The 13,866-nt window shown below is 37.1% G+C and overlaps 1 protein-coding gene across 3 annotated transcripts; it reads right to left on the bottom strand.

Moving 5' to 3' along the window:
- Positions 1-226: 226 nt before the first annotated feature.
- On the bottom strand, positions 227-13,212 carry LOC306851485 (peroxisomal sarcosine oxidase-like). Of its 3 annotated transcripts, XR_013782501.1 has the most exons (9): positions 12,965-13,212; positions 12,547-12,695; positions 10,326-10,539; positions 8,769-8,951; positions 6,649-6,801; positions 5,403-5,552; positions 3,430-3,505; positions 655-860; positions 451-560 (listed from the first exon to the last, which is right to left on the bottom strand). XR_013782501.1 is itself a non-coding variant. In XM_079387761.1 (8 exons), the coding sequence occupies exons 1-8, from the start codon at positions 13,130-13,132 to the stop codon at positions 730-732; spliced, it is 1,224 nt and encodes a 407-aa protein (XP_079243887.1). In that variant the 5' UTR covers positions 13,133-13,212; the 3' UTR covers positions 227-729. The 3 variants fall into 3 exon arrangements, 2 of the variants coding, with proteins under 2 accessions (XP_079243887.1, XP_079243888.1); XM_079387761.1 differs by having other exon boundaries at positions 227-860; XM_079387762.1 differs by lacking the exons at positions 451-560; positions 655-860 and adding an exon at positions 2,544-2,683.
- Positions 13,213-13,866: the final 654 nt, after the last annotated feature.

The following is a 13,866-nucleotide window of genomic DNA, read 5'->3' as shown; positions in this document are numbered from 1 at the left end:
TAAACTTGTAATTTTGTCTGTTTTCGACATTTTTTAAGGAAATGTCAGCAGTTTTTTATTTTATTTCAATTTTAGTTATTTTAGTACATTGTTTAATTAAATAAAATGAGAAATGCTGCCTATGCAACTAGCTGTAATAAAGAATTAGCCTACATTTTCATTTAATGTTCAGTAATGGCATTTTGTTTGGTTTAAGGTTTAGTGAACTATAATAACCCCAAGTATTAAAAAAGTAATAAATTACTTTTTAATTCAAATGTGCATGTAAATGAATGAATGTGGCTTTAATTTTATATACAAACATTAAACCATCACTAATGGTTAAAAAAACCCCGCCCCATGCTTCTCTATAAGAAATATTAAATGGACAAAATGCAATGCAAAGAAAAACAATTATATCAAGATTTAAAAAATAACAATAAAAGCAGTTAGACTCACCCAGAGTTTACACAGAAACAATATAAAACAGGCTGTTACCTAGAAACATAATTAGCACTTATACAATCTCCATGGTAACAAATGTCCCATCAACGCGCACACACACACACAAACACAGGATTCTGTGGGAAAAAATATTTCATTTTTGAATATTTCAGTCATATTTCAGAAAAAAGGTTTGAATGAATTAGTAATGAATTAGCATGACACGGTTACCATTCAGACATTGGTCTACATTGTTTGACATTGTTTTATTATATTAAATGTAGCTGTCATTGTAGGCTCCTGGATTCAAAGTGACGATCTGGTGTGAGACTGGAAACGTTGAATACGGAAAGGTGAGAGGTCGTATGAGGGAACCTGCCCCATGGCCAACTGAGAGAGCACTTTCCCTATGATAGGGCCGAACTTGAAGCCGTGGCCTGCGGGGAAAGAATGAGAAAAAAAACAAATCACATTTGCTGAGAGGTGAATCATCATAGGATAGAGTTTACATTCATTCAATACACTGGGCTAAAAGCAGCACACCTCACGGAAATCTACAGCGGCCCCTCTATAAATAGCCATTATCTGTCGTCCACTGTCTGACTCAGAAAGCCTTTGCATGAGAGAGTATGGAGAGAGAGAAAAAAACCCTCAAATCATGCTGGCACCATCATACCCGCTGTCACAGTACATTTATCTTTTGGGTGGGTTTTGGCAAAATGCTAAATTAAGAAAATTTGTCTCCCTTATTGAAGAAAGTGGACTGTCAGAGGATTCATTATAGCATGCTTGTGTACATGCATGTTTTCTCTGGTGTGTTAAAAAAGATCATTTTAGCTTAAAATTAAAATTCTGTTATTATTACTCACCTACATTTAATTCCATAAATATCTTTTCTTCTTTCACTGGAGCACAAAAGGAGAAATTTGGAATAAAGTACACTACCGTTTAAACGTTTGGGGGCAGTTAGTTTTTTTTGTAAGATGTCTCACTAAGGCTGCATTTATTTGATTAAAAATACAGTTAAAACAGTAATATTGTGAAATGTTATTACATAGCTGTTTTCTATTTAAATATATTCAAAAATGTAATTTATTCCGATGAGGGCAAACTGATTTTTAAGCATTACTTCAGTCTTCAGTGTGACATGATCCTTCAGTAATCGTTCTAATATGCTGATTTGCTGCTCAAAAAACAAAACAAAAACTTATTAATTTATTATAAACATTAAAACTGATCTTATTATAAACGTTGAAAACAGTTGGGCTGCTTCATATTTTTAATCAATTTAATGCGTCACTGCTGGATAAAAGTATAATCTTACTAACCCCAAAATTTGACCAAAAAAGGTAGTGCAAATGTCCATATTTTACATGCAATTACAATGAACTTAGACTTCTGCTTGTAAAGGAATGTAAAAACAACATAAAAGTATCATGAATTTGGTCCATATGAAACATGCACTATATTTCAGGTCTTTTAATGCCATATAACAGTTTTGTGAGCGAATAAAATGCAAGTTACTGAAAATCTTAATATCAGTCCGAACTCTCCTTTTTAATTTCATGAGATATAGTAATATCTGATTCATGAACAATGTGATTTTCTCTTTAATAAATCAGCTGATAGTGTTCACAAAACTGACCTGGTTTTCAAATTCAACTCATTGACATAATGATCAAGTCAAAATGATTAACAGTCCACTAGAGGGAAGGATTCTGAGTGAATAATGATTTAATTTTGGTCTGTACCTCACACAAAGCTATTGTATGACTAGTCATGGAGACTGCTTTTATGATGCTGCTTTTCAGTCTTTTTTGAAGCACTGACGGCTTTAGTCTCCATTTATTATACAGTAACTACATGGAAAAGTACAACCTGCACAACCTTCTGTGCTCCACAAAACAAAAGTAAGTCATACTTTTGAGTAAATGATGACAGAATTTTCATTTCCGGGTGAACTATCCCTTTAAGACAGAGATGGAGCTGGGTAAGATGTTTAAAATGCACTGCATTCTTCTCCGACGCTCTCGGCTCTTGCCTTTGCGAATTGGGTGGCCGTTTGAAGTCTGCAAGGCTGGGCTTTGAGTGGATACGTCTCTGACTGACAGACGGTCTCTGTTCTTCCTTAAACCCCACTGATGTGACTAGGTATCCATGGCAACCGGAGGGCCTTGAGCTCAGAGCTTGGCTTGAGACAAATTCCAGGTGGAAAGAGGGGCAACTTCCCATCCAAAAGCTACGTTCTGTGTGTTAGGCCCTGAAAGGAATCCAATTCGCACACTTTAGTTTTTCCCAAGCTGCAAATACAACAGCTGCGCTGAGGGCAGGGGAGCAGCGGGGAGGCGAAACACTGTCATTATGGCAGACAATAAAACGAGAGAGGGAGAGGTTAATAGTGAGCATTCCTCTGCTCCTATCAGAGTTGTAATGTATTATTAAGGCAGAAGAATATATGTCATAAATCATTAGTGCGCGACGTGCCAGAGCATTGGGACGGTACCGGTACAGTGAGGCAACCACACAATGCTTCCTGTGACACCTCCTTTAACCGAGACAATGCGTTACAAGATGAATAGCTAAACCGTGCTGCCACAGTAGCGCTCAGCTGTACTGTATTTTTCTAACCCCTTCCCACCAAACGCCACTCTCCGCGCCCTATGCTGCTAACCAGCGCTTCTCTGAAGTGATTACCAGTGGAATATAATTAGCCCCATAATTAGTCTAAGGAGGAGGTGATGGGAACAGATGGAACAAATGCCAGGTGAGCCCTTTGGCCCCCTGAGAGGCGAGTTTGGGAGCACGCAGGACCCGGGGAGCCAGCAACCGCCTTTAATTAGATGATAAAAGGCGCCCGCACTGGGGGCTTCGCTTCCTGTCCTTCACTAGTGCCCTGTTCCGATCCCTCATTAAAAAGTTTGAATAGTTCTTCCAGTCGACGTGAGCGCGTGTGGCTGTGTTTTACAGGGATGGCTGCGCGCAGAGTTCATTAGTGCTCGTACTGACCTGAGAATCCAGCTCCGATGATGATGTTGCCGTAGGTTGGGTGGGAATCAAGGACGAATTTATGGTCTGGTGTGACCTGCAAACAACCAAGCAGGGGAATGTTAAACATCAAGACTGGATGGTAATTATTTCTGCAAATATTTGACCTTTTTGTACTCTGAACATGCACGCGGCATGAATTATGAGCGCTGTTTGAACTGAGTTTAAAAATGAAAAAGCTGCTTAAGAGATAAGCCACTACATGCCTGAAATTGAACAAATTGACTAAGTGATTTAGGAATGACAAACATTTAATTGAATGTCTAGTTGGGTTGTACGATACCATTTAAAAGTTTGGGCTTGGTAAGATTTACTTTCTTTTTAAGAAATTAATCATTTTATTCAGCAAGAATGCATTAAGTTACAGCAAAAACTACAGTAAAACGCTACAAAAATTCTTTGTTGATAAAAGAATGGTTAAAAAAACCCGCCCCATGCTTCTCTTTTAGAAAGAGCAGTTAGACTCACCCAGAGTTTACACAGAAACAATATAAAACAGGCTGTTACCTAGAAACATACTTAGCATTTATACAATCTCCATGTCTTCATAAAGCCTATGGTATTTTTATCATTTCACATGTTATAATTGTGCAATAAGGTGGTGGAAGTCAATTTCTTAGTCTGTTAACAAAAGACAGCTTGAAAGCACATCACTTCAATCGCACAAGTCCACAGCACCATCAACAATTTTTTTTATTTTTTTTGTATTAAAAGTATTAAAGAATCTTTTAAAAAAAAAATTTTTAAAAACTGTTTTCAACGTTGATCATAAAAAGAAATGTTACTTGAGAATCAAATCCTCATATCTGAATAATTTCTGATAGATCACGTGATTCTGAAGACAGAATGGCTACTGAAAATTCAGCTTTGCCATAATTAAATACAATTTTAAAGTATATTCCATTCGAAAAAGGTATTTGAAATTGTAATAATATTTCACAATGTTTGTGTTTTTACTGTACTTTTGAACAAATAAATGTAGCCTTTGTGAGCATTATTGTGAGATTATTGTGAGACTTATTTAAAAAAAAAAAAAAAATCCTACTGACTCCAAACTTAGTCACTTCACTTCTAAAGATTCAGAAACAAATGTAATTTCTGACTATTACTAACATAAACATCAACAGAAATTATTCTTTGATTCATTTTGAACCACTTGATATTTTTCCTTTTAAGTATGAAAATAATCAATACAGTGGCTGACTGAGTATCGAAGAAGACAGCTCTGTGCATCATGCTACTAGGTAACCGTTTTATACGGTTCCACTCAGTTTCTTGCTTTAATACTGAACTTTATCTCTGCGTGCTCATCGGCGTGCTGTGGAGCTCCTGACAGGGCAGTTTATAAAGGATTTAGGTTGTATTGCATCATCGCTGTACTTTTCCATGACTGATGTGATTGTACCTTGCATTTGTAAGCTGTTTGTATATTTTTTTCATTTCAGCCATCTGGATGGAAACTTTGTTTGGTCATGCAGAAGTTTACAGAGCAAATGAAAACCTGCTATGAAAGAACTGACTTTTTTTGATGTTCTGATGAGAGGCTAACACCACGTTCCTAACCAGATGCGATGCGACAAGTTTCCCATGACAAGCAATTTGTCTGTCCACACTGAATGTGAAACCGCAGCGTGATGTGACACTATCACAACCAGAACATCAGGGTTCCCACTTTTTTTGACCAGCGAATTTCCATGACCTTTCCAGACATTTGTGATGACTGAATGTTTTTTTTTTTTTTTTTTAAATCATCGTAGAGATTTTCATTTGATTACCAAGCATCTGTCTGTCAGCATGCATCTGTCAAGAAAAGATTTTGCCAGAATAAAATATGAGCCATGCATTCAAATATCTTTCTTCTCTCCACATGAGAAAGAAAGTTTGGTCCGGACACACAGTGATGGCACCTGAGGACGAGTAATGAAGCGACTCACCGTGTACATGCAGCTCTCCACCACAGCAGGCACTGGCACCAGCCCAGGGAGACGGCGGGTGACGTAACGCACCAGAATATCGATGTCCCCTCTATCCGTCTGTTTATCTCGCTCATCCGGTTCGGTCTCACTGCCCATGTGGTAACACACCTGCTCAGACACATGCACGCACACTATGATCCATAAAAACAATCTGACCTATGATACATTACGGATCTGTGATCCACCGCTCGGTATGCTTGGAGGAGCAGCAGATATACGTGCAGAAGCCAGGCCTCGGCGACTGGAGCAGACATAATGCATCTAACATGACACAGCCATCTGTGCTCTCCCATTCAGCCTTGCTAAGTGTGATGAGACTGAAGACTCCTGCTGGGCTCTCCCGCATGCTGAAACCGGGTGATTAGTACTGGGAGAACAGACCAAAGGAGAGTGCTGCTTCTCTGCTTTTGTAAAAGCATCGAAGTCCATGGATCCATTCAGAGAGGTACAGAAGCACTCCTGTTTGGGCTTGCAACTGATGCATTTGAACTCTGAGTGGTGATGTGTGCTGTATTGCTACATGAGGGAATTATGGATTAATTAACAAAGAATGAAATCTATGGACTATCAGAGACTATCAGTCTCTGGTGGCTTTTTTATGAGATGTGGGCAGGCAATTGCATTAATGCAATGGTCTGAAGTACATCCTGATATAGCGGTTTAGGACAGGCTATATCTATTGTTTCCATGGAGAAGTGGTCTTTCAAATAAAAATCAGGAAAACAGGCTAAAGTTGTGGTTGAAACTGTATTTATTTATTTTATTTTTATCACTATTTTTAAGTGAAACGTGGTGCATTTGATTCTATTCTGTTATGGCACTTATTCATATTTTTATATTTATATTATTTGTTTTATTGTTATATTTATAAATATATATATAAACGTTTCTAATTTTGTTAAGTGCTTTTGGTATTTTTGTAATTAGTTATTTCTATTTAGCTTTAATCTGTTTTTATTTTAGTTTTAGTAATTTTACTACATATCTCAGATAGATGCCAAATTTCTTTTAACTTAATCTTGTGCTTTTATTGTATTTTAATTTTATTTCAATGAACAAAAATATTTTTAATATTTCTTAGTTTTACTAAACAATCCAGAATGACGCAATAAGACTTGAAACTGAGCACCACAAAGTTAACCAATAGGCTATGGCTTTAATCAAACCTGTTCTTTAAAAAAACAGCATCCCTCCTGTCACTCACCTTCATTAGTCCAGGATACTCATTGGATGGAAGGCCGTAAATATCATATTCCCCCTCTTTTGGCTCCATCTCTACAAAACATGGGAAACTCTGGCTGACACTATAGGTGCCTGGGATCTTCTCCTTCCAGTAGCATACGTTAATCTTTACAACCTGCCCGGAAAAAGTCTTTTCACTCCAAAGAACAACTTCTTACACGGATAATTTTCTTTGTGCACAAAAAGTAATCTTGTAGCTTCATATAATTAAGGTTGAACCACTGATGTCACATCCTTTCTGGGCCTTGAACATTTCAGTTGCGTTGCTGTCTATGCAGGGTCAGAAAGCTCTCGGATTTTATCAAAAATATCTTCATTTGTGTATGAAGATGAATGAAGGTCTTATGGGCTTGGACGACATAAGAGTGAGTAATAAATGACAGAATTAAAAATTTTTTTGTGAACTATCCCTTTAACTCACTTTATAGTAAATGTAATAAGCAGTAAGGAATTGCTAGCTCAGAATAGTCCAGCCTGTCTTCTCATTCAGAGACCATAAAAATTTGGCAGTGCACAAATTCATTGCTCATATATTGTTGTGCTCACCCAAGCGCAGACTTTCAAGCCTGTGCGATCCTGAAAAATGCAATTCCAATTCTAGGTCCAATTCGGAGTTTAACTAACACAGAATTCTTTTTCCATCACTTCTCTCGTAGCGTGTGACACATAAGAGATCTCGGTGGACTGGAGACTCTGGGAGCTGTTTATAGGATCGGGAGGTGAGTATAGGGTGGTTTCTGTGCATTCACAAATAACTCACTTTTCATTCTGCCCAGGGGTGTAATCCAGATCAATCTATATGTGCCTGTGTGTGTTTCACAAGCTATGGTTGATAGGCAGTATGACTTATATATTCCCATGCTTCCATTTTTCAGAACCTTTTTTCCAAACCCAGACATTTCACACTGATATATTGTTCCATGATGCCTTTAAAGAAAAAAGAATGTGAGTAAATGGATGGTTGGAAGAAAGAAAGAAAGAAAGAAAGAAAGCGAACGAACGAATGTACGTACGTATGTAAGAGAAATTAAAAAAATGGATGGATGGGAAGAAAGAAGGGGAGTAAATTAATGGATGGATGTACTGTATAGATGGATGAATGGATGAAAAAAGAGTAAATATGGTAAAATAAAGAGTCTAAGCAGGTAGCAGGTGAACAAAAAGGATGAATAGCCTAGAAAGAAAGAAAGAAAGAAAGAAAGAAAGAAAGAAAGAAAGAAAGAAAGAAAGAAAGAAAGAAAGAAAGAAAGAAAGAAAGAGAAAGAAAGAAAGAAATTGTGTAGGTGAGAAAAATTAAATAGATGGACTGATGGATGGCAGACAGTTGCGAAAATAGGGAGTAAATGAATAAACAGATGGATGCATGGATGGATAGGTGGCTGGAAAGAAGAAAGAAAGAAAGAAAGAAGGGGAGTAAATGCATGGATGGATGGAAAAAATGAGTAAATGAGAATGAATGAGTAAACATGAAATAAAGAGGATAAATAAGCAAAGAATTAAATATTACAAATGGATAGGTGAAAGAAAAAGAAAGAAAGAAAGAAAGAAAGAAAGAAAGAATGAATGAATGAATGAATGAATGAATGAATGAAGGTAAGAGAAATGAAAAAATGGATGGGAGGAAAGAGTAAATGTGTAGATTAATGAATGGAAAAAGAGTAAATAAATATGGTAAAATAAAAAGGCTAAGCAGGTGATGAAAAATATGGCTGGATAGCTGAAAGAAATAATGTGGTAAGAAAAAAGAAAGAAAGAGTGTAGGTAAGGAAAACTAAAAAGATGGATGGATAGATGGATGAGCAGATTAATAAAAAAGGGAGTAAATGAATAAACAGATGGATGAAATAAAGAGGGTAAATAGGTGAAGAAAGAAATCAACAAATGGATGGATGAATGAAATAATGTAAAAGAAAGAAAGAGAGAAAGAAAGAAAAAGAAAACAGAAGGTAAGTAAATTAATTGATGAAATAAATTAGAAAAAATAGGTTAGTGAGCGAATGAAAGAAAGAAAAAGAATGTATGGAAGAAAGAAGCTAATTAGAATGAATGAATGAAAGAGGGGTGGCTGGATAGCTGCTGAACCTTGAGCGGGAGCTGCAGTCCTATGTGTGTCAGTAGAGTGTTGGCCCAGGGTCCCGCAGTGATCACCAGACTCCTCCCTCTGTACACTCCAGAGCCCGTCGTTACAGTGACCTCTGCACCAGGCCTGATGTCAATCACTTTCTCCCTGTCCTTTATCACACCCCCACAGGACTGAAACAGCCTCTGAAAACACACAGAGACCCACAGATTCAAATCAATCTGACTACAGCATGCTCAACTTTAGTGCATAGACAAAACTTCTTCAAAACACCTCATCTATGACAGAAACTCCTAATCAGAGCAGTGAGGAGAGACTTGGTTAAAATTTAACAGGGGCTGAATTTGACACAGAGGGATGTCAGCGGGGATCAGTTAAAAGTGGAAAAAGCTGGTCAGATTCAGGCAACAGATAATGAAAGAGTTTCCTTAGTGAAAGCCAACAGGGAGCTTATCACTGCACACTCTAGCTGCTGTAGGCAGAGCTTATTGAATCCAGAGAGGCATTGTGTATAAAAGTGCATAACAATATTCCCTATAGGGTGTAAGGAGCCTTTAACAAGCTAGTTTGCAGCCATATCTTATCTTTGAAAGCTTTAAAAGGCACGGTGAAGGCAACACTGAAGTACAGTTATGTACACAAAGAACATTGCTCAATGCCTTTCTGACATTGAAAGTTTAGGAGTTTTCACACAGTAAGAGATTTATTTCCACTGTGTGCTGAATTTCACAGCACTTGCTTAAACTGAACTCTTATCTGAGAATAAAAAATAATACTTTTATTAATTACAACAGCATTTGTCTTCAAAAAGGGAATCTGACATGTCAAACAAATGTCCTTTATTGTACCTAAAACTCATGCCCCTGCTATGGTGAGCTAAAATTGATCTACTGACTTTTGATCTACTGAATTAATTTCAGTGATACTTCAATGAGGATAGACCCAATCGGTCCAAGCGGGTTTTGGAACGGTTGAAAATGTATTCATTTCACATACATAATTAGATGAGCATCTGATAGCTTTGAGTTGCCAAGCTAAATATAAGATTGATGTGTGACATTCCAACGGCCTCCCAGAGATGATTTTAAATAAATATTTTAATAAAATGGTTCACTAAAACAAGAAAATGTCTCATTTTACACTGCTGTTCAAAAGTCTGGGATTAGACATTTTTATTTGTACCCAGGCTGCACTTATTTAATCGGAAATAAACTGAAATATTGTAAAATATTATTAAAAAGGTCAAGAAACGTTTCTTTTTATAATCAATGTTGGAAACAGTTGTTCTGCTTACTATTTTTGGGAAAACCGGGACACTTTTTTTTCAGGATTCTTTGAAGAATAAAAACTTTTTTTTAAAAAAAGAAAAAAAGATTTTTTTTTATGTTAAATTACAAAGTTACATTACTTATTAAGCAACATTTTTTTAACAGTAAGTTATAAGTACTTCACTGTCACTTTTGGTAAATTGAAAAAGTATTAAAAGTATTAATTTCTTTAAAATCAATCAATCTTACTGATCCGAAACTTTTGTACAGTAGTGTATGTGATCAGCTGACCTGTACAGCTCGGAGGGCTCTGTCCGCATACAGCACGCCAGCAAAGGTGTCTATCAGTGCTCCGTTCCCATCAGCGAGATTCACATTGGGAATGTGCTGGCTGAACTCCTGCTTCTCCAGAAACACTGTGGGAATATTGTGCTTCTGCATCGTGGCCTTTAGGCGTGAGAAACCCTCTCCGTTCTCTGGACCCATAACCAGTAAGCCTGTGCGCCTGTGAGGAGAAGTTCAAAAGACGACCATGCTAAACAGCTGTACCTTGATTTAGGTGGAAGTGCTTAGAGGCATGTATAAATTGTGCAATGTGCCGTCTGCGCCTGCTTGTGATGCAGGTGTCTTAATGTGGAGTTATGGCAGTATGGATGAGAGGTTAGAAACACAGGCTTTAAATCAACAATGTGTGATAGATGGTCATGCTGTTTTCTGTGGATACTGTTTTTCAAGGCTTACTTCATCTGCCAGCCATCATGATGCATGGGCAGCATGAGTTCACAGGTCCAAGTCATTCATCAGAGATTTTTATGACTGAATCCCCCACTGTGTGTGGGGGTGTGTTTGATTGGGGACGCTGAAAGAAGGACTCTGTCACATTAGTCAATGCCCTTGTGCCTAATAGCAAAGAGGCGGGTCACATCATGGTGGGGCAAGATTCTTGCTGAGGTAATTTTAATACCATCTGAATCAAAAGTGCATAGAACCTTCTCACAACCTTACTGTTTCTCAACTACCTTGGGGGTCCTATGAGAATTATAATCCTGTCCCAGTTAGGAACGTCCATAATTGCAGCATCCTCATTTATTTTGACCTTCGCTGAACACTGTAACTAAAGCTAAATTTGTCACTGCACTGCCTGTCAAATATTTATTATGGATTTGGACCTTTTGGCAGCTCACTGGGTAAAATAACAGTTGGCGGTTCAAGCTGCCGGCATCCCATCTGATGTAAAAAGAAAATTAAATCACTAAGAGCCAGAACAGCCACTGTATGAGTGTCAGGTGTGAGCTTCACCACAATCTCTCACAAATCTCTTGATTATATTTTAATAACAGTGTAATATTTAGAAGTAAAAAAAAAATATTTCAAAACAGAAAAATACTAAGTCTATGTATAATAAAACATCTCTAAACTGTGTTATATTTGGTCTGTTATATAATAAACTTACCTAGCAAGCAATAAACAAAGGTATAAAGGTGTGCTGAATCGATAAGGGAAAAAAAAACTTTAATCTGTATACACTACCACCAATTAACAGAAATTAATAATTTAATAATAATTTAAAGGATGCATTAAAACTGATCAAAAGTGACAGACATGTATAATGTCAGACAATGTCATACAATTTTGCAAATAAATGCAAGTTTTCTATTCATCAAAGTTTCCACAAAAATATTAAACAGCACACCAGTCTTCAACATTGATAAAAATAAGAAATGTTTCTTAAGCACCAAATCAGCATATTAGAATGATTTCTGAAAGATCATGTGACACTAAAGACCAGAGTAATGGCTACTGGAAATTCAACTTTGCCATTAAAATTATAACTAGAACTGTAATTATGATCATATAAATGAGTCCATAGCGTAGATTACCCTGATTGACATTATGCAATCAAAAAGAAAATCATTAATGCTGGTCTTAAATGATAATTGCAAGTCACTGTATTGCATTTACTCCAAAAATGAAGATTTATTTTCCAAAACCCCACTTTGCAAATGACTTTCCAGAACCACCACATCCACACAAATGACCCTCTCATCTGAACTAAAATACTAATCTTGTCCAAAGCAGTAATATTTTAATAACTTTAACTTGTTAGGAAAGCAAGTGTCATGTAAATAGTACAAAGAAGAGAACAAATCCAGCAAATTAAAATCTTGCACATATTTTTCACTCGTTGCCCAGCAGTCTCTGAGATGCTCAAGGGCACAGGTGGCCTCTCATCAGGACCCATCTGTCAGAGAGCTGAGATGGATAGCGGTGAGAGAAAGAGGAAGGCGCCTGATTCTGCATCAAGGCTGAGTGGGCTTGATCCACTAGTGATCCATTACACCTCTCAGACACTGTAAAAACAAGTGCGCCCCATGGTCTGTAGATGATGCTCAGGGACTACAATGAAAATGCCCCTTTAAAGTTATCGGTGAGGGCTATGACAGCAAGTTTCGTTGTACAGCGTGTTGCATTGTAGAGAAAAAAATGTCATCATTCTTACTTAAACACTCACCTGTACAGTTCAACACCTGCTTCTCTCTCAAGCTGAGCCCAGAGCTCATAGCTTTCGTGCATCATCTGTATGTAGACATCTTCCTCATAGGTTTTCCGTATAACCCTGGTTTGGCCATGAGAGCTCCCTCTGGAGTGGGGCAAAACAAACTGGGGAGAAAGAAGGAATTCGAAGAATACTGTCATAATAATCCCACTGGACTTGCATTGCCTTTGTTTTAATAATGATAAAACCATAACAGTCAAATCCATATATGGAAAAATTAATGCTCTCTCTTACATTTCTTTCTTTCTTTAGGTGAGTATTCTGCCTTTATAAAGTTGCTAACAGTTTTTATGCTGTCATTTAGAATTAAGTGATGAATCATAATAAGACTGAGCAAATGATTTAGAAATACTGCGTAGCCTACTGCACCGACCTGCTCCAGCAGTAGAGATTTCTGCTTGTTTTTGGCCAGCTGATAGGCAGTGCAGGACCCCTGGATCCCTGCGCCAACGATGATGCAGTCGTACACTTCAGACGACATTTCCAGCTTTAATTCTCTCTCGTAAGATTCTTCTGACACACAAACACAACGCACTTGCATTGACCTCCTTTTCCTATTAGTTCAAAGTTCTCCGGTTTCAGTTATGTAACCATGATCAGCTGAATGTAAGATCCGCCTTCAGGGTTTACAGCAGCACACGAAAGTTTTACGAACACTTAACTCCTTGTGGATATCGTGCACTAGCCTAGAAATTAAGTTATTTTAGACAGCCATCAAGAACAAGATTCAATAGCCTATACACACCATGACATACATCTCTGACACGCGGCATAAAACAATCCAAAGCTTTGTAGTTTTAGGTTGTTGCAGCCACGATTTAGTTCATAAAATCTACATTTTGAACCTAAATATAATTTTATATAGTACTAAAATTAATTTACTTTTTTATATCTTGGCTAAAAATGTGAGGTATTAAAAGTGTTGCTGTCAGTCATTCGTGAGAATTGGGACAAAACAGGGTGCAAAATTTAAAAAATAAAACCTTGTATCTTATATGTACTAAGCTACTGATCTATGCTTTGATACAACCTCCCAACTTTTCTCTTTTTTTAACAAAATGTGCTTTTTACCTTGGACTGTGTAATATCATTTCAAATTGATCTTTAACAGCATTCAAGATGTTTTTAACATTTCAAAACACATTCTCATGTTAGAAGACAGATTACACTTTCACATGTGACCAACAATTCCTCAACAAATATAAAATATCATAATGAAATTTGATCAAAATATTCATCTGACGGAGGTGACAGAACTGACGGAGTTGACACATC

Source organism: Barbus barbus (genome assembly GCF_936440315.1).
Source record: "Barbus barbus genome assembly, chromosome: 31".
NCBI lineage: Eukaryota > Metazoa > Chordata > Actinopteri > Cypriniformes > Cyprinidae > Barbus > Barbus barbus.
The sequence above is the reverse complement of the archived record's forward strand: the minus strand, read 5'-3'. Positions and strand labels throughout refer to the sequence as shown.